The 27,594-nt window shown below is 37.2% G+C and overlaps 1 protein-coding gene across 1 annotated transcript in view; it reads right to left on the bottom strand.

Annotated features, from left to right (window-relative positions):
* LOC136876122 ((E3-independent) E2 ubiquitin-conjugating enzyme UBE2O) overlaps positions 1-27,594 on the bottom strand; it is a 322,520-nt gene that overhangs the window by 142,704 nt on the left and 152,222 nt on the right. The window contains exon 7 of the mRNA XM_067149804.2: positions 9,860-10,017. Within this exon, the coding sequence (XP_067005905.2) occupies positions 9,860-10,017 (158 nt within the window). The remainder of the gene's footprint in view (positions 1-9,859; positions 10,018-27,594) is intronic.

Here is a 27,594-nt window from a genome sequence, read left to right as displayed (position 1 = left end):
CCATCTGTCGGAGATGAGTGGCAACATAAGAGACAAAGAATATCACAACAAACAATGGTCAATGTAATATTATTGTTGATCAATTTAATGTGCTTTTGATATTGTAGGTCTTCACATTTAGTTTTCTTCCGACTCTGAAATACCACTTTTATCATAGTCGGTAAGGTAAAACTGAACAAAACAGAAATGATCGGAAATTGTATTCTCTATAGCTTTTGTTTTATAGTACTTTTCGATAGGACCAATAGCACAGGTATTTAAAAATTAAATTTTAGATGACTTCCCCTAAACTACCATTTGATCCAGGGTGAATACAATTGTTTATAGCTTAGACAGTAGTTTCTTATTCTCTGACTCTATAGACAGATTTTCATTAAATCCTGTTTACCCATTTTCTCGTAGCTCAGCATTGATATGGACTCAGCAACAAAAACACAAATTCATGAATATCTCTTATCATAGCCGGTACGGTAAAAATGTATGTAAGTATTGTACCGGTTACGACCTGTACATGAGTATTTTTTTAGTATAAATAACATTTAATTATCACGCATAATGTTCTGAGCACGCCTGGTTTGTTTACCGTCAGCGGGGCAAGCAAGCGAGTGAAGGACAGCTGTGAGCTGTGACGTAGCCACAGGGGCTAGCTAGACCGCCCGCCCGTCACACCACGTGTTCCCAGCCTGGACTCGTATATTCTAGATTCCACGTCACATCTTCCAGAATGTTTGACGGGGAAAATTTTATAACTCCCGTAATAATTACGCTAGCAGCTTGAGCGATATGTCATTTTGTTTGGGATCACCTGAACGTCGCAATGCTTGAGTTTCAAGTAAATCCATCGAGGGATTCAGGAGATATTCAGTCAAGCCGTATTGTGACGTAGACGCCCCGGATCGAATAAAAGGAGGGCCCACTGTAGCCTGGTCACTCAGTTACAGCTGAGTAGTCAGCGTGGACACTCTCGCTGCTACTATCGTCGTGTAGTGACAGTCCCGACGAGGAACTCTGTAATTTTCTAAGTATTCATAAAGTGAACTTGTATTTTTTTTCGAGTGTGGGAGAACGAATTCTTCCAAGTATTCTCAAGTGGACTTGCAATATTTCGAGTGTTAAAGAACATTTTCTAAGTCTTCATAATTGAACTTACAATATTTATGGGTGTTCGAGACTGGAATTTCTCCAATTATTCATGAAATGGACTTGTATTATTTACGTGTGTTAAAGAACGAATTCTTCATAAATTGAACCTGCAATATTTGCGAGTGTTAAGAGACTCATTCCTCTAATAAACAGTGATTTATAAACTTTGCTAGTGATGATCTCTGAATGTGCTCAAAGTTCCCGTAAGCATAAATTTGTGATTTTGCCGGTACTGATTCAAAGACTTATAAATTTCGCCAGTGATAGACTGTAAATTTATTCATATGGATGGACTTGTGTTTTTCGTCTGTGGTCACTCAAAGACTTGTACATTCGCCAGTGTTGATTCAAAGACGTATAAAAATCGCCAGTGATAGACTGTAAATCTATTCATATGGATGGACTTGTGTTTTTCGTCCATGTTCACTCAGGACTTGACATTCGCCAGTGTTGATTCAAAACTTTATAAATTTCACCAGTGATGAACTTTCAATCTATTCAGATTTTCATGTGGATGGACTTACGTTTTTCGTCCATGTTCATTCAAAGACTTGTACCTTCGCCAGTGATGAACTTTAAATTTGGTCATAGTTTCATGATAAGGAACTTGTGTTTTTTTTGCCAGTATTTATTCAGAGATGAGGACTTTGCTAGTGGTGAACTTTGAAAGTATTCATAATCCTCGTAAACAGAGACTTATCATTTTACGAGTGTTAAATTTTGAAAGTCTTGACGAATAATAACCAGTGACTTCACTAATAGGTTAATCACCCAAGGTTTTTATGAACTCAGATTTATCAATACTGCGAGTGACCTTGGAGACATCAACTCTCTCAGTCATGCTGGACTGAGGTAGTAAATGATCATCTGCAACATCACCTGGATCATCAGGGTTCAAACTGGGCCTCGAAAGTTCGAGGCAACTCTACCTTCTACCAACCCAGACAGTCCAGCCGCTTCTATACGGAGTCCCTGGAATCTTCTGGAACATGTTCCAACCTGCTCGGCTTTGTGAACTGGAGAATCCGAGCCATATTGTAGGACTATGTGGAAGACAACTTATATCTACCCGGAGATGATATGCAATTTCATGTCTTATATGAATAAACTCATGTTCAGTCAGAGTCAAAGTTTTCTTGTAGATAGGACCCTACCTCCTGTACCGAGCCCTAGCTACTAGTCACCCAGTTTTAGCCCTGAGAACTATATTCTTGCTTACTTTAAAACATAATCTGAGAGTCGGGCTCTTTTACCGGTACAGTATGTATGTTTGTATGTATGTACAGTCCATCAGCGATTCCGCTGGTGGGATCCTCTACAGCTCTGCCATCAGCTGTCATAGATGTCCTAGGCATCACTGAAGAGGCATACTAGGGAAATGAGGGGTGAGGTAGTCTCCCGTTGCTTTCCTCACCGAGCCAGAGTTGCTATTACATATCAGTCTGCCAAGCCCACTGAAATGCATACACCAACCGACCCTATGAGCAACATTTTCACACCATTCATAGCAGGGACTGACTGCATAAGGATTGGCATTACTAGCATCGCTTTTACCTCAGTCACTTTCATACTGTCACAGCCAAGGATAAGACAGAGACAGATCTATGAAAGTAACAAAATTGCTCTAGCCCATACCAGAAGACATAGTGCACTGTAAACACTAGGTCCTGCCAGCAAAGGCATGGTAAAAATGTACATGACATAAATGATTGGAAATTTAATTCTATATAACTTTAGTTATGTAGTATTTATCGATAGAACCACTAATAACAAATATTTTAGAATGAAATTTTATGCCTTCCCATAAACCACCATTTCACTCACTCAGCGTGGATAAAATGATTTATAGCCTAGGATTGTAGTGGCTTATTCCCCGACTATACCTACCAATTTTCAGTAAGTTCTCTTCAGCCGTTTTCTCATGATGCACGTACATACACACACACACACACACACACACACACACACACACATACATACATACATACATACATACATACATACATACAGACAGAAAATTTAAAAAAAGTGCATTTCCTTCTTTCTGTGGACATGACTGATATAGAAATACCATTCTTTTTATATTCTGAGCAATGTACAGAAAAAACTCTTATTTTATATATAGATATAGATTTGATGTCTTTTAAATATAACTGAATTGTAATTCATTTTTTAAATATCTGAATTCCTTGAATAATTTACACATCTGAAGTTTTCGCCTGTATTTTTAGTCAAGAAAATTGCTCTAATTGTGCAAGAAAATATGGAAATGGGTTATCATGGCAATTGGTGAATACAATAACATCTTTAAGTTTAATTACATTAATTACCTGTCACATCAGATGATTTAATTCTGAGGTTTGCAACTACAGAAACACAATAATATACAAAATGACAATACGTTACGTATGTCCTGCAGAGTACATTCATAATGACCACATAACTTTAATTTCACACACATAATTGTTGTTCCGACTAGGCAGCACTGCACTACTGTAAACTAACATTATTATAGAAATCTGAAATGACAGTGTTTCACATTCCTCTTCATAAACACAGGAAAACATGAAGACATAATTGTGCTGAGGTTCACTACGTGATCTTTAATTCAATTCCATACTTTATTTCATCAAAACTAGTAACCTACATTTACTCTCTAATGAAAAAAAAAAAAATGAAAAAAAAGAAAAAAAAAAAGATGAAGTATCACTTCTATTCCCTTCTCCAATGAACAGAGCAAATGTCCAAAATATTCAAATCACCTCTCTACTCCCCTCTCCCTCTCCAAAAAACAGAGTTATTGCCTACAGAACAACATTTTACATTAGTGCTTAACAAATCCCACAAGAGGACACTTCAATGACTGGAATGTGAGTTAGGATATTCTTATCTGGTTGAATTCTCTGAATTTATGCAGCATCGTCACCACTCTAGACAAGATACTCTTTAATAATATTTCCTTACTTTTAGTTCATTACAATTATTAACTTACATTTACTCCCTAATACACAATAATACATTATAAGGCGAAGAAACAGCAGTCCCCACCCCTCTTCAATGTACTGAGCCAATGCCCACAACATTCGCTCACCCCTCTCTACCTCCCCTCCCACTCCATAAAACAGAGTTATTGCCTACAGAATTTCCCCTCACCACCTGCTTAGCTACCAAGACCAAAACTGGAGCAAGAAACTGGCTTCAGTCAAAACGCAGTTCCTGAAGATAACGGATGATAGCAACTTTCTATAATTTCAAGAAGTTATGAAAGCGACACTGGAGGACTGCTAAAATCATTATTTGTTCATAACATCAACTCATAATCACTGACAAGTTTACAGAACATACATATATGCGCATGATTTCACTTGTAGAACGAAATATGTCATTCTTTACTTAATAGTGTGTATCCTTTTATAGGTATGTTATGTGTGTTATAATTAGTGTTTTGGACAAGCTTTAAAGTTACATTAATCAGGTCGACAGTGGAATGTATGGCTTCCTTCTTAAAAAATCAACCTCACTTACTATACACCATCCTCAGAGAATACATATCCTAAGTACTTGACCATAAATACCTGAAATGATCTACCTGTTACAGTTTTGTATTCCCCACCTGACACACTACTATCTCAGGTTTCTTCCCTACTGACATCATTTTAGTCTTGGAAAGGCTAATTTTCGTATCATACTCATTGCACCGATATTCAAGCACCAACACTGCAGGCTTTCAGCACAATTTGCCATTAACGCCAAGTCAATGACAAAGGCCAAACTGCTTACAACATTTCCACCTACCTGAATCCCTCCATGCTACTTTATATCTTTCAGTAGATGATGATAATGGCATATGGCCTCTGGAGAGACCTGGTGCAGATCTCTCCAGTTGACGCCATAGAGGCAACCTGAACTTCTGTGAGGATAGGGCGCTGCCTATGATGAAATCTAATGGTGAAGATATCACAAACACCCAGCCCCTGAGGCATAGGAATTAACTAATAAAAGTGATAATCCACAACCCAACCAGGCATTGAACCCAGGGACCTCTTGCACCAAGGACCAGCATGGAGCTGGACACTTTCAGCAGATGATCCGTGTAAACTATGAACAATGAAAGTGAAAGATTACAGTCTTGTCTAACGCCTGTAAGTACCTTGAAACAGGAACTCGTACTACTATCAATTCTCACTGTAGCATAATTGTCAAGAGAGATGCCTTCGGTTGATTTTAATAATCTACCTTTATCCCATAATCCCCCAGTACAGCTAACATCTTTTACCTCAGTACTTTGTCATACACCTTCTCTATAGCTTTAAATGGTTTATTAACACCAAGAAGCACCTGCAAGAAATTAACATCATGGAAAAAGACATCCCCGACAGTAACACATTCACAAACAAGATACAGACATTTGAGGGGTTCCAGGAACCAGAAGCAGCAACCAAGAAGAAACAACACTGGATGGATGAAAAGAAAGAAGCTGCAAGCAAACTGATGAAAGGATACTGGCGCCAAAGAAAACTAAAAGAAACTGGCTCAGACATTTGAAACGTTGGCCTTCTGCCCACAACTTTGCAGGTCCGATTCTGGCTCAGTCCGGTGGTATTTGAAGGTGCTCAAATACATCAGCCTCATGTTGGTAGATTTACTGGCATGTAAAAGAACTCTCGCAGGGCTAAATTCCGGCACCTCAGCATCTCTGAAAACTGTCAAAGTAGTTGGTGGGATGTAAAAATATTATTATTATTATTATTATTATTATTATTATTATTATTATTATTATTATTATTATTATTATTACAGTAGAAGTCCATTACAGGGAGAATTCATAATAGCAAAAAATTTACTCACTATAGTGGATTGTCGTTATATCCAATTTTGTAAAAGTTGGGAAAACCCCCATACACATTAAAATCAGTATAAAACAGCATCAGTTTGTTCAAAACTTGCGTTTTCGCAGATAATATCCACACTATGGCTTACTTGTCTATTTTTCGAAATCAGATACTATGTGAAAGTGTATGTTTAATTTCATTCTGAAAAAAATATATTACCATATTTCTCCGAATCAAGATGACCCCAACTTTATCCTTCAAAAAATATTAATCAAGCTTAAAAAGTGATTTGTAAAATCATTTGAATGCCTTTCTTATTCAGTACGCATTTTTAGACTGTCGACGCTGAACATTGCTTTAGTTATGCCTTATTTTTTGCAGCTGTGCAATTATTCTTTATTACAGCGAGTTTAATAATTATTACCTTAAAATTGGCATCATAATATCGAAGGGAACCCGTTGAAAATTTGCTGGCAATACCTATTCCACGCATCTCTACAATACGACGATCCATCGGGAAAATATTCTTGCTTACTATAAAACTGTTACTTGCAGTCAGCTTCAGATATAACTGGCTGCCGCTACAAGCGTGTTTCGCTCGCCGGGTTCAGCCAACTTCAGCGGCTAGCAACGTATAGGCCTAATCGCGGACTTTGAAGGTTTACAAATGAGTTTATTGCGCCGCAGGATGGCTATTCCGCCCTTCATTTTTTGTACACATACCGGTACCTCACAATTTCATCTTCGACTTCTTTAAAGCATCCTTGTTGTGTGCCACACAATGCATTTTTTGTACAGTACGCAGGTAACGCCAAATATTGTCTTTTGTTAGGCCTATGCCGTATTTTCTTGCGGCTGCACAATTATTATACATTTCCGAGTGTTTAATGGCCATTAACTTAAAACTGGCATCATAATATCTACAAGAACTGTTGAAAATTTGCCGGCAATACCTGTTCCACGTATCTTTACAATACGACAATCCATCCCGACAGTATTCCTGCTGTCTATAAAACTTACTTTTACTAAGCATCAGGTACAGCAGGCGCGTTATAATTCTGCTACCGAATTCGAACGCTGGCATGTTTAAATGCTATTCTGCAGATATGAGAAAAGTTCTTGTAGAGGATAACAGAATGTCATTCTCTCTTCACTATTTCTCGAGATCCAGCATAGACACCGAACAACCAGTCACCGCGGCTAGCGATGTATGACAAAGAGGCAGTCGTTTATTGTCAACGAGTTTTGTGTGTGCGCGCCGGGGGTGAAAAGAAACAGCATAGTTACTGCGGTATTTGCCAGTGGGGTTCATTACTGTCAGGTCGTGAATGCAAAACGACCCTTGATCTTTCACAGGAGATTCTGACAAAAAAAACCATCGTCTTGGATTCGGAGATATACAGTATCACTCCAGAGGCTTCTGTGGCAACCTTTCAGTTTTCTTCTTCAAACGGTATCACCTAACCGAACCGTATATATATCATGAAAACATATTTCAAACGCATGAAGAGAAATGATAACCTCCTCGCTAAACATTTACATGAGAATAGCATTTCCGAAATTTAACTACGATGCGAGAAAATATAAACTATCCTCTGAAATCAGTGATCAGCCTTTCCGTAATTTAAGGGACACGAGAAAATATAAACTAATCTCTGTAATCAATGACGCACTCTGCCATATCTTGAGATGTATCCCATTCTTACTTAACTGCAGTGTTTAGCATTAAAATTAAGCGATAGTTTATTCAGCATTTATCTTTATCGAGTTAACAACTGCTATCGGCCACATGATTTACGCATTTTGATATGAAAACAGGTTCTCCTCTTTCATTTTCATTTTTCTTTACGGAACAGCGTGCCTTTGCTGGCAGGACCTAGTGTTTGCAGTGCACTATGTCTTCTTGTATGGACTAGAGCAATTTTGTTACTTTCATTGATCTGTCTCAGCTTTATTCTTGGCTTTGACAAAATGAAAGTGACTGAGGTATGAGCGATACTAGTAATGCCATTCCTTCTGCAGCCAGTCCCTGCTATGAATGGTGTGAAAATATTGCTCATAAGGTCAGTTGGTGCATGCATTTCAGTGGGCTTGGCAGACTGATATGTAATAGCAACTTCTGGCTCTGTGAGGAAAGCAACGGGAAACTACCTTACTCCTCATTTTCCCCAGTACGCCTTTTCAGTGATGCCTAGGCGATACCGAAGATGATCGATCACATGCAGTATAATGACTGGGTGCATAAATATCGGTAACGCAAAAATTCGTGCGCGCTTGATCGCTCGTAATAACGGATAACAGCTGATGGCAGAGCTAATGAGGATCCCACCAGCGGAATCGCTGACGGACTGAACATACATTGCAGAACAGCAGTCGACGGGTATTACTAATCGACTCCGACATTGCCTTAGAATGTCAACGAGAAAGCTCGCTAGTGGACATAGCGAGAAAACGATACCGAAGATGATCGATCACATGCAGTATAATGACTGGGTGCATAAATATCGGTAACGCAAAAAAACGTGCGCGCTTAATCGCTCGTAATAACGGATGCATCAGTGATAGGGCTCTCACTGTAACCGAAGGATAATGCACAGTTTAATATAGGAATTTTGAAGGGACGGATAAACATTGTCATTATAACGGGGTTCTCGCTATATACCATACTCGCTATAGCAGACTTCTACTGTATTTACATGGTCCACAGTTGGCCCAAATCATCTTTAGTAACAATAAATAAAAGTGACTCCTCAGGATTTGATTGTCAAGAGCCAAGTTCACAATAAAGGGTTTGGCAAAAAAAATTTGAATTAATTGGTGTCCACTTTTTGTGTCAAGAGCCAAGTTCACGATAAAGGATTTGGCAAAAAAAAAAAAAAAATTGAATTAATTGGTGTCCACGCATTATAACGGGGTTCTCGCTATATACCATACTCGCTATAGCAGACTTCTACTGTATTTACATGATCCACAGTTGGCCCAAATCATCTTTAGTAACAATAAATAAAAGTGACTCCTCAGGATTTTGTGTCGAGCCAAGTTCACGATAAAGGATTTGGCAAAAAAAAAAAAAATTTATATTAATTGGTGTCCACTGAAATCCTTTACTGGCAACTCAAACATTTCTGATGTTTAAAATCAATTTTTTATTGATCTTATTCTAAGTCCATAACACTTTGGTTGGTTTTTGATGCCCTGAGAGTTGTTGCAATCCTTCAAATTTCTTTACTTATAAATTAGTGCAATTACTCCTTTCATGTGTAGAGATATACCCAATCTAAATGGCATACTAACCTTCTTATTCAACTATTCTATTCCTGGGTTGCCATTATAAATCACCATTTCTGATGCTATTCATCCACAAAACAAACTTAAAACCTAATCCAAAATGGAACTACTAAAAGGGAATATGAAAGGAAAACTTTAAAAAAAAAAAAAAAAAAAAAATGTATTACTATAAGTAGCCAGTTGATTTAGTTTTACACAACCTTTCAAATACCGAGCACAAAAGGTTCAACATGACAAGACAAGTATCCAAAATCTTCAAATACCTAAAATTTGTCTGGCTCCACAGTTGAGCAGACAGCATTTTGGTCCCCACATTTCATACCCAACGAGGTCTAGGGATTTTAATTTTAAACGATTAAATCCTTTGGCTCAGTGACTGGCTGTTTGTGCTGTCCCCAAATTTCCTGCAACTCACACACCACACAAAATATTATCCTCCACTAAACAAACACGTAGTTTTCTATACACAGCAGACGCGTCCACCTTTCTCAGAGGATGTACTTAACAAAGGTAGCACAAGGCTAGCAAATGCCACGCAAGATTATTTTTTATTAAAAATTAAACAAATAACCCAATTTAAAAAAAAAAGGAAATACCTGCCAGATAACATCAGCTATAGATGAAGTGGACAGGGTTTCCACCACAACTCGTACACCTGGTTGAAGTGGAACAGTTGGAACACGTTTCCTCGTTCGACGAAGTTTTTTCTTTTTCAACATTTTAGTCATTAGTGCTGGCCCCCGCTTCTTCTTACCTATTAACAAAAACTAAACATCACAACCTAGTTAAACAGACTTCATCTACACAAAAAAACAAATTCAAACTTCAACATTAACAGGAGATTCTTCCTTAACAATGGGTATTCATTGGCGTGTACAAAAAAATGTATACTACCGTTATATTGGTAAATGAGAAAGTAATAATCTAACTAGGGAATAGCATCAACTTGAATTGTATCAGGCCCAGCAATCGATCCTGCATGAAAAGTTGAGCCATAATTCAGACATATTGCAGTTATGACCCTCTAAATAAACCGCTTCTATACGTACACCACTTGCTCCCCCGTCATCAAAGTCGCTTGATGTCCAAGCACCAAGAAGTGTACAATACAGTAACAACTAGGATCTCTAAAAGTCAAGAGAACCGGGCGAGTTGGCCGTGCGTGTAGAGGCGCGCGGCTGTGAGCTTGCATCCGGGAGATAGTAGGTTCGAATCCCACTATCGGCAGCCCTGAAGATGGTTTTCCGTGGTTTCCCATTTTCACACCAGGCAAATGCTGGGGCTGTACCTTAATTAAGGCCACGGACGCTTCCTTCCAACTCCTAGGCCTTTCCTATCCCATCGTCGCAATAAGACCTATCTGTGTCGGTGCGACGTAAAGCCCGTAGCAAAAAAAAAAAAAAAAGTCAAGAGATGTACAGCGAGAGGGGTCAGGGTCAGATCTGCTCAACGTGTTTCGACGTATCATTCACAAATACGTGTTATTTTATGCGAACAGAAAGGTAAAGGATGTAAATAAGTTGTATGTCAACCACACACATGTATACGTTCAATATCATTTCAACAAAATATTTATATTCTTCAATAGCTATTTGTCTCAAAATTCAAAGACACAAGAGTAAGCAAGTGAACAATTAGTATGGAATGAAGGTAATGATTTTCAGTTCAATTCTACAATTTAACTATGCCAATCACGTTGAACAACACTGCAACTCCTCCAAATTTACTTCACTGTAAGAGGGCCATTCTACCAATCCATGGAAGATAACTTGTAACAATGACAAATAAGTAAATAATGCTACGCTACTTCTTGAATGACACATTCATTCTATTCCACTGCATATGTGAATCATAACATAAAAATTATGATGGTGGGAATTTGCAGATTTCTTAATTATTTGTGAACTTTACTTTAATTTTACCTTTTAGTTTTGGTATAAACTTTTTGAGTACCCTGTGGTACCCGCACCGTTTTCTAGAAGTGTTATTTCCCGTTTCATCAGACTGGATTTTTCGAGAACTTTTCTAATTAATAAAGGTTACAAGAAAGAAGATCTATATGAGTGGACAGAATAAAGAGTTTGGTAATTGGTTAACGGCAAAACAAGTGGGTTAACTCTACATTCTATTGGTCCTCTTTGTGCTTACCCAATGTCTTATTTCTCGATGTTCACACACTCCTTGGTGGGAGCGTGTGGATGCATCTCATCTTTCCTGATTGACCATCCTAGCAGTTGGACGTGGTGGCTCATAGCTCCACTCACATGGAGGGTTCAGCTCTCCTTGGGGCTAAGCACTTTTGCTCTTATTAACTTTTAGTTTAAATGAAGTTTCAATGTTAATGTAATTTTATTATTATGCAGGAGTTCGTCCTCGGATTTCATGTTAACCGTTAAATTGTCAGTCTGCGATGGTGTAATTTTTTCGTCAATTAGTTTCATCATCACTAACTTTAACGTAATTTTATGAAGTGATGTCTCTTAGCAGTTCAAACGTTTGTTAATTTTATCTGCTTTTAATTTTAATTTGCTTTTTAGGTTTACCTTTTCTTTATTGTAACTTCTCTTTGTACCCTAAAATAGAATGGGGATAGCCGACAGCCCTCTGCTAAAATGATGCAAAACACCAGAGTAGGATTTTGGATATTCATATGTGCCCTGGTGCACATGCATTCTTCACTGTACAGGTCTAGTTTTCGTGTAGTGAGCATGTAGTGGTCAAGTTTTAAGTTGTACGTTATATTAAACACTTGGGGCCGAATTCATAGACAGCACTTATATATGTAAGTGCCCCTTATAAGCCAGGTTTTATTTCATATTACCTACTTAAGTGTCCCACTTACACTTAAGTGACTTATGTTGCAGCAAGATGGAGGATGATTTTGCTGAATATGTTGCATTTCGTTCACAGAATACTTTCCGTGCACACAGTAGAGATGGAAAATCCTGTCGAAATGTAATTCGACCAATAATTTAAAGAAGGTTTCATTTTAGTAAAGCGAGGGTTATGAATATTCCTGCTTCTTTGATTGAGAGAGTGAACATAACCTCTAGAGGACCCACTATCTCACCATTAATGAAGATATTGTTTTGAAATTTTAAGCCACCTCTTAATTTCAGGTTATTATTATTATTATTATTATTATTATTATTATTATTATTATTATTATTATTATTATTATTATTATTATTATTATTATTATAATCACCATCATAATTACCGGTATTTCGCTTAATTAATTGGAAACGTGGTACAAGTTGATAAGTTATCAAGACTGTAGGCCTATGGAAGAATAAAGAACTATACTGAGTTATAAGAAAAATGAACGTGTAGCATTACTGCCATTTATTTTAAGGTTGATTTGTGCTAATTATATCAGGTTAGTCAACCAATCGTTTGCCGGATTATATCAGAAGTTTCTGAAATTATGGCATCACACATCAAAACATACTATTTACATTTTATTGGGGAAGTAATTAGGACTATTACAACGTAGGTAACGGCGACTGATATATTTGTCAAATCATTAAAAGCGTTGTCAAGCTAGATATTCTACATTTGGATGGATATTGCTACAGGTTCGAGTACCTGGATAACTATAAACATATTATATTAAGAAGAAAATTAGACTCAGGGTATTTTCGTAGTTTGCACTGTCCACAACAAGATTTTCCCACGTCATTTATATTCTGATGAGAAACTGCGTCGGTCTACTTGTTCTATATAATGTGCATGTTCTTCTACACAAGTTCTTGCAGGTCCCGTCTCAGCTCGCTGTTTTGTTATCAATTCTGATAACCAAATGCAATATAGAAGATCTTTTAACCTCAAAAAGTTTGCGCGCGGGTCGTGCGATGTCCTTCGACAAACAAAACACAATAGATTATCCCACTGTTTGGTAGCCAGAACTACACGATCCAGAAAGCACGGGCGTAATATACAGCATTGCCACATCTCCAGTGATACTGTATTAATGAGTGCGCTCTTTAAAGTGCTGTCTATGAAATGTAAACTCATATAAGTGAATACTTATTATAAGTGATCCCTTATTACTTAAGGGTTCCACTTATGTATAAGTGCTGACTATGAATTCGGCCCTTAGTCTTATTTACCGATTATGTTTTGCTATTATAGTCTATTAGTTTCATGTCTGTATTGGTAGTTTAGTATACACAATTATAAAGATGGGAAGATTCCCATCTTCGTAATTATGTTTTGCTATGACGTTTATGTAAATTTACCTTGGTTTTCTTGTCATAGGTATTTAATAACAAGATCATTTTAGAAAAGGTTAACTAAATTACTCTTTATTGAATATCATTTCAAGAAAGTCCTTAGATCCATAACCTCATAGGGTCCCATCCGCTGTCCACATTCTGGTCTTAGTCATCATCTATTTTACCCGAGCTGATTTGGTTTTATGTTTGTTATTAATTGAAAATTTACTGTTTTAATTTCTACATACTTTAATGCTGCTGTTAACCGCTTAAGCTTACATTGGTAACAGAGCGTGGTATTCATGAACTGAAATTTCAAGAAAGGGTAGTTAGTCAACATTAAGATGTAATTACTGTGTGTACGTTCCTAATCTCTGTGTTCTTATGATACTTTTCGTGATGGTTGCTTGCGTCCAATATTCACATTCTGAGGTAGTCACCTATTAACTCCATAAAAGTCATCTTAATGTGTATAGCATTTTGTTCGTGATGTAGAATCCTTGTTTGGCCATTTTGAACCTGTAATTACCTTGATGTTGAAGTCACTCTCCACATTTTTTGTTTTTGGTCAATTTATTTTAAGATTTCTGTCTGTGGTAAGCCTTCTGCTAACCATGTGAATATTTTTAAGCTACATTAATACATTACGTGTACCGTGTTCCAAATTTATTTTAGTCTAAAAGTTTTCAGTGATAAATTCCTATTGGTGTTATTAATTTAAAGTTTTCTCGATCCGTGTGTATTTCGATTGTATTGTCTGCATAATCACCTGTTGCTCTATATTATGTTACTGAACTGTGTTGAGTCGCATTCGTCCTCCATGCTCACAGCTGTGTTGCTTCACGACTGGTATCTTTCGATCAGCTGATGGACATAACTGATGACAGCTGACTGCTTGACCTACATTGAGTTTGTGCACACTTATCCATCTTAAATTATCATCATCATTTTCTGACTCTAGTTTCTCAGGTGTGGTGTACAAGCACTCTCCATCTCTTCCTGTCTGCATACATCTTCTGTTCCAGAACATCTCCCCATTTTACACCTCTCTCCTCCACATCTGATTTTATCTGTGTCTATCCAGCATTTCTTTGGCCTTCCCCTTGGTCTCTTTCCCTGAACAGTTAAGGTAAAAGTACTGTGTGGCAAGTCTCTTGCTCTTCATTCTCATAATGTGCCCATCCCACTGAAGTCTATGCTTCTTTATTACCAATGGGTAATTGGGATCTCAATGCCAGCTATCTTGCTGTTTACTTCAATCCTGATTTTGTCCTTTGATTGATACTTGTAATGAATCTTATTTCTTTTACCTGAATTCTACTGGACTCGTCGTTTAGTAGAGTGCATGCGTCTCAACCATATGCGAGAATTGGTACGAAGTAGGTGTAATAAAGGTGTTTTTTTTTTTTTGGTGGTATTTGGCAGTCCCAGAGTATATTTCTGCCTTGATTGTAAAAGTCTGATGCTTTCTGTGTCCTGCTGAGTATTTCCTGCTTGATAGTGTTGTCTTGAGAGATTGTGCTTCCAGGTACTACTAATTTTTTCTCCTTCCAAAAAGAGGTTTGAGTTTGTTTCTTTCCTTTTTATGGTTATTTCTACAGTCTTCGTTTTACTTATCTTAATCTCAAATTTATTGAACGTATTGTTCCACTCAGCCAGTTGTTCCTGTACTTCAGCTTCTGTTTCTCCCCATAACAGCACATAATGAGCAAATATCAGGGCATTTGGTCTGCTGTCCATTTTCTTGATAGACTTTATGATCTTGGTTTTTATTATTAATTATTATTTTTATCATCATCATTATTATTATTATTATTATTATTATTATTATTATTATTATTATTATTATTATTATTATTATTATTAATAACAAGAGTGGTGATAGGGCACTTTCTTGTTGGACCCTCTCTTTGTCTAAAACCAGTTTGATTGTCCATTGCCCATCTGAATGCAGCTGCTGCAATTCTGGTATAGCACCTTTATTTTGTCAGTCAGGTACTTTGGCACCTTGAGGTCTTCCAGGTTTTCCCTGATTTTGTTCCAAGGGACACTGTCATAGGCCTTTTCAATGTCCAAAACTGTAACAACAAGATTCTTTCAATGTTCCCAGTACTTTTTGTTAAGCATTCTTATGGCAAAAATGAGATCCACAGTACTTCAATCTTTCTTGAATCCACGTTGTTTTTCTTCAAGCAAAGGTTCCACTATCTTCCTAAGTCTCATTTCAATGATCGTTTCCAACAGCTTCAGGGTGTGCGACAACAATGTTATGCCCCTATAGTTTCCACATTTCCACCAGCTGCCCTTTTTAAACAGTGGGATGATTCCCTTTCTCCAATCTTCTGGAATTTTGGTTTCTTCCCAAATCACCAACAGCACTCTATATAGCCAATTTAAGCCTGGTATTCCAGCTGCCTTTATCTTATCTGAGGTGAGATCATCGAAGCCTGAGGACTTTCAGTTTTGCAGGTTCTTTAGTGTAGTTTTGACCTCAACCCACTGCAGTTGATTTTTCTGGATTTCGTCTATTCTACAATTGGTGGTGGTGTTGTCTCCATCTCCATTTAAGACCATGCTATAGTACCGCTTCATTTCAACTCTGATCCCTTCCTCTGTTCTTACCAAACTACCATCATTTGTTTCCAGTGCAAAGATGTTTCTATATTCACTTCTTTTACTTGTTACTACTTTATATAGTAACTTCCTACTTCCTTGACCATCTCCCTTTATCCTGGTATTGAAGACATCCACGCACTTTTTCTTTTCTTCTTGGATTAGTCGTTTTACAGCTAACTTCAGTCCGATATTCCTGTACTCACCCCTCAATTCCTAACTCAATTCTTCTATCGCCAACTTTTTGTTTTACTTGATCTCATTTCCTTTTCAGCATATTTCTTTCTTTTCCTGCTGTCTTCACCCAGTCATTCCACCAAGGTGTTTCCTTCTCTATCAGTTTTGAACTTGTTTTCCCACAGATTTAAATTATCTTGAGTGTTATTCTTCTTGATCTCCTCCAGACTACATAATTTTAAGTTTCACTATTGTTGAACTTGCATTACCATTAAGTTTATAGCACGGAGTTTCACTGCACTTTGAACATCAATTTCGTAAATTTTGAATAAAATTGTCACGTTAACTTTCGTAATTCTTTCATGATGTTTTAATTCCTTATTCTGTTTTGTAAATTTGGTGTTTTGGTAAATTCTTTTATGAATTTTAAATTTCATTCCTAGTTCTCTGCTCTGCAAGTATATTTCATTTTATTACAAGATATTAGAATCATTCCTTATTGACAGTTTTCACTTTACAAAGGCTGAAGATGCCCATAACTAGGGCGAAACATGTCCCTAAGTGGTGTTTTTAATTCATGTAGAATTTAAACACTAAAAATATATATTTGTATTGAAAAGGTGGACACAATAATTTTAATCTTGAAAGTGGTTTACTTTTTGTATCTTCAATACGGACCAAAATGAGATTAGTTAATTGTAGATTTTTCTTGTCTTCAAAATTCTATTCAGGAGTTACATGTATTGTACTATATTTCGGTCTTCTACTATATCTTGCTTCAATTCTAGGTAAGCATGGGATTACTTACAGAGTCCCAGTAGTTGCTAAATTGTTATTCTGTCTGAATATTTTCCTGGGTCAACTGAGCTTTTTTTATTGTGCAATTATCCATTTCTGTGTCATATTTTATTTTACCCCATGTATTTCTATGTATGTTAAAAAGGGAGCCCATAAGGACTTCAGACAGTCTCACAGGGTGAAACGATGCTCATCATATTATTAAACCAGGTAATGCTGAGGTCGCAACTGTAATTTGAAGGGTTAGGGTTGCGCACTTTCAATCAATCAATCAATCAATCAATCAATCAATCAATCAATCAATCAATCAATCAATCAATCAATCAATCCAATCAATCAATCAATCAATCCAATCAATCAAGCCAATCCTGAACTGCATTTAAGGCAGTCACCCAGGTGGCAGATTCCCTATCTGTTATTTTCGTAGCCTTTTCTTAAATGATTACAATGAGATTGGAAGTTTATTGAACATCTCCTTTGGTAAGTTATTCCAATCCCTAACTCCCCTTCCTATAAATGAATACAGTATTTGCCCCAATTTGTCCTCTTGAATTCCAACTTTACCTTCATATTGTGCTCTTTCCTACTTTTAAAGATGCCACTCAAACTTATTCGTCTACTAATGTCATTCCACGCCATCTCTCCACTGACAGCTCGGAATATACCACTTATGAACATTAAAATAAGAATAATAATTTACACCACCTTTCCAACACTTATCATTTCCTTATATTTAGGATATAAACATTACAACAGGTGTTGTAAGTTGGGACATGTTTCGCTTAACTGTCATAAGCATCATCAGCCGAAATAAATATTTGCCTAAAGATAGGTCAGGGCCCCGAACATAGTGTCCTTAAAATGTATGGTACCCTAAGTGGCCCCTGTAACAGAACCATAGAAAGAGATCATAAAACAAACATTCCTTGACCCTAGCTGGACAGGAGATCCCTCAAGCCACCCAAATCGTTTGTGTGTCACATTATAGAGATATATTTACCTACAGTGTAACACACAAACGATCTTGGTAGTTTGAGGGGTCTCCTGTCCAGCTAGGGTCAAGGAATGTTTGTTTAATGACCTCTTTCTGTGGTTGTATTACGGGGGGATTTTTTGAAATGGGAACATATTCTGTTGGTCTATTACAATTATAAATATTCTACAGGTATCTGTTTCTGCATAAAAAAAATTTTTAATGTAATCCCCACATTGCACTGTCGCGATCTCAAGTATTCAAAATATAGCAACTTTCTTTCTAATGATCATAAACAAAAAATTCAGTTATTTAAAAACAAAGAGCGACATTTTAAGAAAATTTCAGGAAATGTTCCTCTAAATATGAACTAATTCCCTGTAAAAAAAAAATGTACTCCTGAGACTAAGGACAGGAATCATATTCATGAAATACGCAGGTGTCCTTAAACTTTTGGTAGGACCTGTATATAGTTGTATATATGTAGATCTGGTAATGTAATTTGTGTTTGTCCTGGGACTTGGGATTTTAGGTGCTGAGAGTTTATTGCTCTCCTGGGAGCACGACATTGATCCTTGGGAAGTCTCATGTGACGAGAAGAAGTCGAGGAAGGTTATATTTTGCCTTTTTACTGTAGATGCATTTTGATCTTCAGTGATCTCATAATAGGGTTTGTGTAAATACATTGTGTCCTTGTGTAATTGGATGATGGATATACATTGCTCGTAGTGTGTCATTCTGTGATCTCATATTTTGCTGGTACGAAAGTTGGATTTTGGTATGTGCACTACTGTACTATTCTTGGAATATTTTAATTTGGATATGCCACTCGACCGTCAATTTAAAGTGATCTTCTGTTTGGTATTCTTGTATAAGTTGTATTTTCTTCTCCATAGTGATGACACGTGCAACATAATGTGAAATTTATCAGTAACCAAGTTTTTCTTTTAGGTTATGTATATGACGACTTGATAAAGCAGATAGTGACATATTAACCTCAATGTTGTGACTACAGTCCTTTGATCGGTCATGCAAGCAACTGTGCAAGCTAAAGTAATTGTGTGACCCTACTTTGGATTTGCTTGCACCATTCAAAATTTAACATCCCAGTTTTGCTTGCTTCTCTTGAAATTAAGAATGCACATAATGTTAGTTTAACTTCAAGTTCATTTAAAATTTAAAATAATAGTTTAATCATTCACCAAAAATTGTAAGTAAGCTGGGTTTTCATGAATTTCAGTTCATGTGTGATACCTCATTTGGTTGAAGGTTTAGTTTGGTGATTTGATTGTGTAAATGTATCTTGTGAATTTTGAAGTTTGAGCGATATCCCCATGGGTGTAAAAGTGGGTAATTTTTTTAAATTATAGGTTAGATAAGGCAAGGATAGTAACTTAAGATAATAACTTATTCCATCTAGCTTACAATTTTAAATTGTCCATGTAATAATTGCAAGTGATTTGAGGGTTACTTAGGACACTGCCGCTGTAAAATAGAGACCCTGGGTAAACTCCTGTCCTCTTCTTATTCATTTTTTTATCATCATCATCCGGAGCAGTTTCCAACCACCAGCTGGGACTGTTTGGAACATAAGTCTCTCTGTCATTTTCTGTACATCCACCACTTCTCTTCTCTCACTCTTGCCCAGTTCTCTCCTCTTGCCTTGATACCCTTCTTTTTACCTTTCAGCCATCTGTCCCTCGGTCTTCCTCTAGGCCTCCTTCCCTTCAACTCCATTTCTAACATCTTTCTTGGTGTCCTTTCTTCTCCCATTCTCTTAACATGTCCATACCACTGCAGCCTTGATTTTTCTATCTTTCCCTGTAGGGGTACCTTGTTTACCATCTCCCAAACTCTCTCATTTCTTACTCAGTCCATTTTTGTTAAACCTACTCGACACCTTTGAAACTTCATTTCCACTGCTTGTATTCTACTTTTATCCCTCTCCTTCGTCACCCACATTTCTGATCCATATGTCAAAATTGGCACAAAATAAGTCTTGTAGATACCTCCTTTATATCTCTGTGGTACATCCCTGTTACCAATCCTCCCACACTTTTCTAAATTTGTGCTTACCCCTGAGATTGTTGAGCTACTTAGTGAGGGAGGGAATCTGGCTCTGCATAGCTTGAAAGGATATCACCAGTTTGGTGAAGTTCAAGTCACTGAACTGACGTACATAGGTAAACTACTTAGTTCATAAGAATAATATTTTCATTGTTCTATATGTATCTACTGAAGTAAACGAGAACCTTCTTGAAAAATTCAGCTTTTCATCATCATCTTTCAGTGTCAAAATTTAAACCTTCTCCGAATGCTAGTCTTGCCTTGTTTCAAGACCCTTTTCTGCTGCATGTCTGTTGTGTTCCAGTTGCTGCAGTCCCAGTGGCCATCAGATAGATGATGCAATGCTCTCTCAGATCCTAATATGTTCGAGGCATGAGCAGAATGAAAGTGTGTTTCCTGAATTATTGTAGTTGGACTGAAAGGTGATGATTCTGTTGGCAGATACTGAGAAAGCAAACCTATTTAGTAGGGAATTCAGAGATTCATTAGATGATTGTCAGGAGTTGGAAACCGAAACAGAAGACAGAGAGGGAGAGAGACAGAGGGAAACAAGAAGCTTCTCATTCACAAATGAAGATATTTTCAGAGAAATCCAACTGCTTCAGCAAGGAAAAGCAGCAGGAAGTGATCAAATTACTGGGGAGGTATTAAAGACAATGTGGTGGTACATAGTGCCTTATTTAAAATTTCTCTTTGACTATGTCATAAATAATAGTGTAATACCAAAGGAATGGAAGGAATCTATAATAATATCAATTCATAAAGGAAAGGGTGATAAAAGGAAACTAGAAAATTACAGACCAATCAGCCTGACCAGTATAGTTTGTAAAATACTGGAGAGTTTAATATCAAAGTACATCAGAGGGATATGTGATGATAAAAATTGGTTCATGAGGAGCCAGTATGGATTTAGAAAGAAATTTTCTTGTGAGGCACAACTGGTGGGATTTCAGCAGGACATATCAGATCAATTGGATTCAGGAGGTCAGTTAGATTGCATAGCCATAGATCTTTCCAAAGCCTTTGATAGAGTGGAACATGGAATATTATTAATAAAGAAATTGGAGGGAATAGGATTGGACGTAGGGGTTACACGTTGGATAAAAACATTTCTAAATTCAAGGGTTAAGAAAGTCAAAGTAGGAAATAATGTATCTCAGGAAGAAAAAGTTTGGAAGGGAATTGCACAGGGTAGTATAATCGGTCCGTTACTTTTCTTAATATACGCAAATGATTTAGGGAACAATATAACATCAAAAATAAGATTTATGCAGATGACATAATTGTTTATAGGGAAATAAACAACATTGAGGATTGTTCAGAATTACAAAGGGACCTTGAAAGTATCCAACAATGGGTTGAAGAAAATAATATGAAGGTTAATGCAGGCAAATCAACTGTTACAACATTTACAAACTGAATTTGAATATACTTTGGATGGGGTAGTTATCCCAAAATATGGAAAGTGCAAATACTTAGGTGTAAGATTTGAAAGTAATTTGCACTGGAAGGGTCATGTGGATGACATTGTTGGAAAAGCATACAGATCGTTACATGTCATAATGAGGCTACTTAAAAGATGTAACAAAGAATTAAAAGAGAAAAGTTACCTAAGTATGGTTCGTCCATTATTGGAATATGCAAACAGTGTTTGGGATCCTCACCAAGAATACCTAATAAAAGAAATAGATAGTGTGCAGAGGAAAGCAGCAAGATTTGTAACAGGGGATTTCAGGAGAAAGAGTAGTGTATCAGAAATGTTAAAGGAACTAGGGTGGGAAACTTTAAGTAAGAGAAGGGAGAAAACTAGACTTACAGGATTATATAGAGCCTATACAGGAGAAGCAGCATGGGGAGATATCCGTGAGAGGCATCAGTTGGAAAATAATTATATCGGCAGGACTGACCACAAATATAAAATTAGAAGGACTTTTAGCAGAAGCGATTGGGGTAAATTTTCATTCATTGGGAAGGGTGTGAAGGAGTGGAACAGTTTACCAGGGGTAGTGTTTGATCCTTTTCCAAAATCTGTAGAGATATTCAAGAAGAGAATAAACAGCAATAGAGAAAATAAATCAAGTGTTAGAGGGCATTCGACCAGTGCAGGTTATTGTAAATAAAAGAAATGTGTGTGAATAAATTAAATCCATCCCCTGGTCTAAGGAGTTTGGACAGCCAAAGTAGGGGACTGCCTGAAGGGGTGAAGTACAGTGGGGACTTCGAGGGCCCTGGGACCACTACGGTAGCTGTGAAGGCCCTTCAGGAACTCTGAAAACTGGTGGTAAAAGGGGCTCTGGTTAAGACGCAGCAGGTTGTTATGCTACTTAGGTTCCAGAACGGGTAAAAAAAAAAAAAGTAAATAAATGCAATGTAAATATTAATCTTATACGAGTTGTATAGTATCATTTGAAGTAATTTCACATACTGTATATCAGTTGACTATATTTGTAAGTAGTACAGGAGATATTATAAGTAGAATTTTGTAAACAATATAAATTTATTAAGGATGAGCTGCGTGTTTAATAGAAAACATTGTTAGCGTAAATTGTATAATATTGTATTATAGAAAAATTTTCTTCTCTTGTTAATTTAATATTTAGTGCTTGACAATAATGTATTTTAGTGTACCATTTGCCACCGAGGTAGACACCTCATTTGCAAATAAAGAGATTTTTGATTTTGAGATGGCCAATGTCAACACTTTCACAAATATATCAGCAAAACCTGGAAGAATTAGGAAGATGCTGCAAATGTATGTTCCTGCTGTGAATGGCATCAAGAGTCTTCGGTGTGTCATATGCCACCACCTCATTCAATTCTGAATATTCCCGTATTTTATTTAGCTGAGCCATGGCTTGAATTTAAGTGAAGGAGGATGTGATGGGGGTGAAGTGGTGCATTCTAAATTACTTGTGAACTTCAATTTACTAAGTGCATCAAATATAAACAGGAATTTAAAATTAGTAGCTCCAGCAGCAAATGGAAATGGGTGAGACTTTGGGAGGATGTTGGTGGAGATGTCTGGAGTAGGGGTCTTGGTGCGTCACATGCCACAGAGCGACCGCTCGCTTCAGTACACCACGAGCAAGCAAGAGGTACTCACACACATTCATTGTGCAGCGCATCATCAAGTTTCTGGTGAAAGAAGGCACCAAAGCTTCGGAAATTTTGAGAAGGTTCCATGCACAGTTTGGGAATGCAACTCTTTCAAAGAATCAGGTGTATGAATGGAACAAACAATTTTTGGCAGGATGGGAAGAAGAGAAAAACGAACCCCACCAAAGACGACCGCACACAAGCATCACTGCAGACAACATTCGTGTTGAAGAAGATCAGCGCATAAACATTTCTGAAATCGCACCACTTGTAGGAATAAGCTTTGGAAGTGTTCAGGCCATCATCAATGATGAACTCAACCTTCAGAAATAGTCTACCTTGTGGGTCCTTCATCTCCTCACCCAGAAACAAAACAAATTCCGCCAGGATATTTGTCAGAGGCATCTGAATCGCTATGAGGAGAAAGGATATGATTTTTTGCATCGCACTGTGACTTCTGATGAAACCTGGGTTCATCATTACATCTAGAATCAAAACAAGCAAGCATGGAGTGGCGAGAACGAGGTGCAGCTGGCCCATTCAAGGCCAAAACACACCTTTCTGCTGGAAAGCTGTTTGCAACTGTCTTTTGGGACTATGCGGGCATTTTGCTTGTGGATTTCTTGTATGAACAAAGGACAGTGAATGCAACCTATTAATGCCTTCTTTTGGTTGAGACAACAACTGCATATCGTAACAAACTTCGCCGGCAACCAATCCAAGATGTTCTTCTTTTGCACAAGAATTCAAGGCCACACACTGCTGCTGTAATATACGCATCGGACACCTCTGGAACATCCTCCTTACAGTCAAGACCTGTCTCCTTGTAACTATCACTTGTTTCGACCACTGAAAGAAGAACTGAGAGGAGAGTGATTTCATGATGATGCAGCGGTAGAGGAGTACGTGCGCAATTGACTGAAAACACGTTCTTCTTTTTTCAAGGACAGCATAAAAAAGTTGCCAGTTCGGTTGCAAAACTGTGTCTCCAATTTGGGAGACTGTGTAGAAAAATAAGGTGCTTGTTGTGTATTTGTTGGTGGATTCAATAAAATTGTAAAAAGCAATTCTGGCTTATATTTTATTTGCCTAGTATTTAAATTTTCATCTTTTAGTTTTGGTATAAACTCTGAGTACCATGTGGTACCCACACTGTTTTCTACAAGAGTTATTTCCTGCTTCATCAGATTAGATATTTCGAGAACTTTTCTAATTAATTATCGTCAGCAAGAAAGAAAAGCTGTATGATTGGATAGAATAAAGAGTTTTGTAATTGGTTAACAGCGAAATCAGAGGGTTAACTCTGCATTTCTATTGGTCCCCTTTGCGCTTAGCCCATTTCCTGATTCACAATGTTCACCCACTAATACAAGAAGATTGGATACAATAGGTTTGGGAAAATCAGGCAGGGTCTCTCTCCTTCAATGACTAGTCCTGCCCCTGTATTGGACAGTTTTCATGGTCACCTGACAGGACACTAATAAATTATTGGACACCACGAAAACCAATTTGGCAGTGATTCTCAGTGGACTGACATCAGTACTTCTACCACTGGACATTTCGATAAACAAACTATTCAAGGACAATGTGTGAAAACTCTTGTCAGCTGTCAATGCTGGATGGCAAAAAGTGTGCACGAAAAAGCAAGACTCTGATATTGTACACTTGGGACATGATTTCTTAAAAGGTGATTGAAAAGAGCTTCAAGAATATAATAATCTTGAATTAACTGAAGAGGAGTTCTTCTGGAGAGATATAAGCTGTGATAGCAGCAGCAAATCCTCCTGTAGTGCCAGTAACAAGCCTCTAAAAGGTAAGACACTTTTAGTTTTTTTTTAAATCTTTTTTGCTGGTATATCATAATTACTTATGTGATTGGTACTTTCGTTTATTTTGTTTCACATCGTACCACCAGCTATTAACAGGAAGAATATTTTCCAGTTCGGTATCCATAAATCAAACCCAAATGTCCAAATTGCCTGATGCAGGGCCTACTTTATTTGAGTGGTCAGTAGAAGACTTATGCTATATTTTTATGCCAAAAAATAACTGCAAATGAGCTGAACCAACTATGTACAGTATATTTGATGTATCCATAGGTGCCAACTTTTAGAAATAAAAAATAGGAAGATTTTTTTAATTCTTGGATTTCATCACATATATTATGCCATGGTCTAAGTGAAAAAAGGACAGGATAAAATGCATACATATCTACAATGTGAATTGACCATTAAATTTAAAATCTTAAACTAAGAAAACATAAAAATGGTTACAAGAAAATGTACCCAATCACTCTCATTTATGATGCATACACACAAATAATATTTATATCACACAGACACATGCAACAAAACGCATGATAGTTTCCTTTATTAGACTGTAAAATGAATGTAAATTTAATTTTATAGGTATCTCTGAACACTTGTTATGCTTTTTGGCCATAACATGAAGAGAAAATACCAGAAACTGTCACCAACATAACTCCCTGAAATACAATCAACTCATTAAAATTATGAAGTAAGAATGAACGCAAATGCACTGAAATATGGGAAATTACAACATACAAAACAGATCAATATGTCTCATATTATTAGCATACGACTCTGACAAGAGGAACATACAGAACCGTAAGAAAAGACATGTGGCCTAAAACTCCAACGAAATTACGCACAGAAACAATTTTAACAGTGCGTGAACCACACAATAACAAACTCATTCTTTCGTCCCGATTAACTGAGTCGCTACCGCACGCTAGCCTCTCTTGCTTGCAAGACGATTGCCATCCCGTACATGAAGGCAATGGAGGATACACTCCCGAAATAAAGCATCAAATAAATATGCTTGAAAATGAGGTTTCGTAAATTACACAAGCACATAAGAATTTATCCTTTATCCTAGGGGAAGAGTATTGACTGTACTGGAGGTTATAATAGTCAAAAATAGGAAGAATTAAAAATAAATCTGAATATCAGAAGACAAGTTAAAAAACGGAAAGTTTCCGGGTAAATCGGAAGGGTTGGCAGGTATGTGTATCTTTTAAATGTAAATAAATTGTAAATAAAATTTTTGTATATCTGAATTCCATGAATAAACTTTTTGCCAGTATTTTTCATCAAAAAAGTGCATTAATTATGCAATAAAATATGGTACAATACAATATTATGATCAAGTCAATATTACTACTTATGTGATTGGTACTTTTAGTTCGTTCATATTTACTTCACTTCAGGTTGTATCATCAGCTCATAACGGAACGAATATTTTCCAGTATCCATAGTTCAAACCCACGCGTCCAACTTGCCTCATGTAGGGTCTACTCTATTCGACTGTACAGTAGAAAACTTTTGCTGCAATTGTTTCCTAAAATAGCATTAAAGTCTTCTTAAAATTATGTAAGCAACAAGAAATTGAAAAATTTGTAACTTCTACCTTTTTTCTCCAACAACAAAACTCAGAATACCATATAATCTTGAGTACCACCTGCCATCGAATAAGACCCTCACCCTTATTTTGAAAGAACAATTTTTTTTTAATTTTTTTTTTAAGTTAAGTCAAAATTATTTACAAACTAACACACATCAAATGATTAGAAAATACAAATAAAGGTACGTAAACAAACATTTCCAGAACGATATCCAACGAGTTCATTCATCATCATCAGTACCAACTTCGGAACTTTCATCAACCATCACCTTCTCACAAAATGTCGTCATCGCTGCCATCCATAGCATTAGAAATACTACATTTCCTGAAGCTCTTCCGTATGAGGTCTCAAGGGATACAATTCCATGCCATCAAAATACACGAACACAGCAGCTGAACTTCCAGGCGCTGAATGCGACCAGTTGGCATCAGTGTGTGATTATCAGCCGCCATCCATTCTGTCTAGAGCTGTTTCAAGGCTGCTTTAAATGGACGGTTCACGCAGACATCCAGCGGCTGTAGCATAGACGTCATCCCGCCTGGAATGACTGCTAGGTCGGCTTTCCCATCCTTGATATGTTTCTTTACAGCGTCTGTTGTGTGGCCGCGGTAACTGTCGAGAACAAGCAAGCTCTTTTGCCCCAATAATGCACCAGGGCGGTTGCCAGACACACTTTACCCAGTCTTCCACAAGTGAACCGTCGCCGGAGTTCTGAGATCTGACGATAACACCAGCGGGTAGATTTTAAGGAAGTGTCTTTCGCTTGAGAACAATGTACGGCGGCAATTTGGTTCCGTCGGCAAGAATACACAACATTAACGTACACCGTTGGTTTTCATTACCACATGTTCTAATGGTAACACTTTTCGCACCCTTAACATTCACAGCCCTGTCCACTGGCATTTCGAAGTTGACTAGCGTCTGATCTGCACTGCCAATTTGGAAAAGCAAATGTGTGTTTTCCTT

The sequence above is a fragment of the Anabrus simplex genome, chromosome 6, assembly GCF_040414725.1.
Source record: "Anabrus simplex isolate iqAnaSimp1 chromosome 6, ASM4041472v1, whole genome shotgun sequence".
In the NCBI taxonomy this organism is placed as follows: Eukaryota; Metazoa; Arthropoda; class Insecta; order Orthoptera; family Tettigoniidae; genus Anabrus; species Anabrus simplex.
The sequence above is the reverse complement of the archived record's forward strand: the minus strand, read 5'-3'. Positions and strand labels throughout refer to the sequence as shown.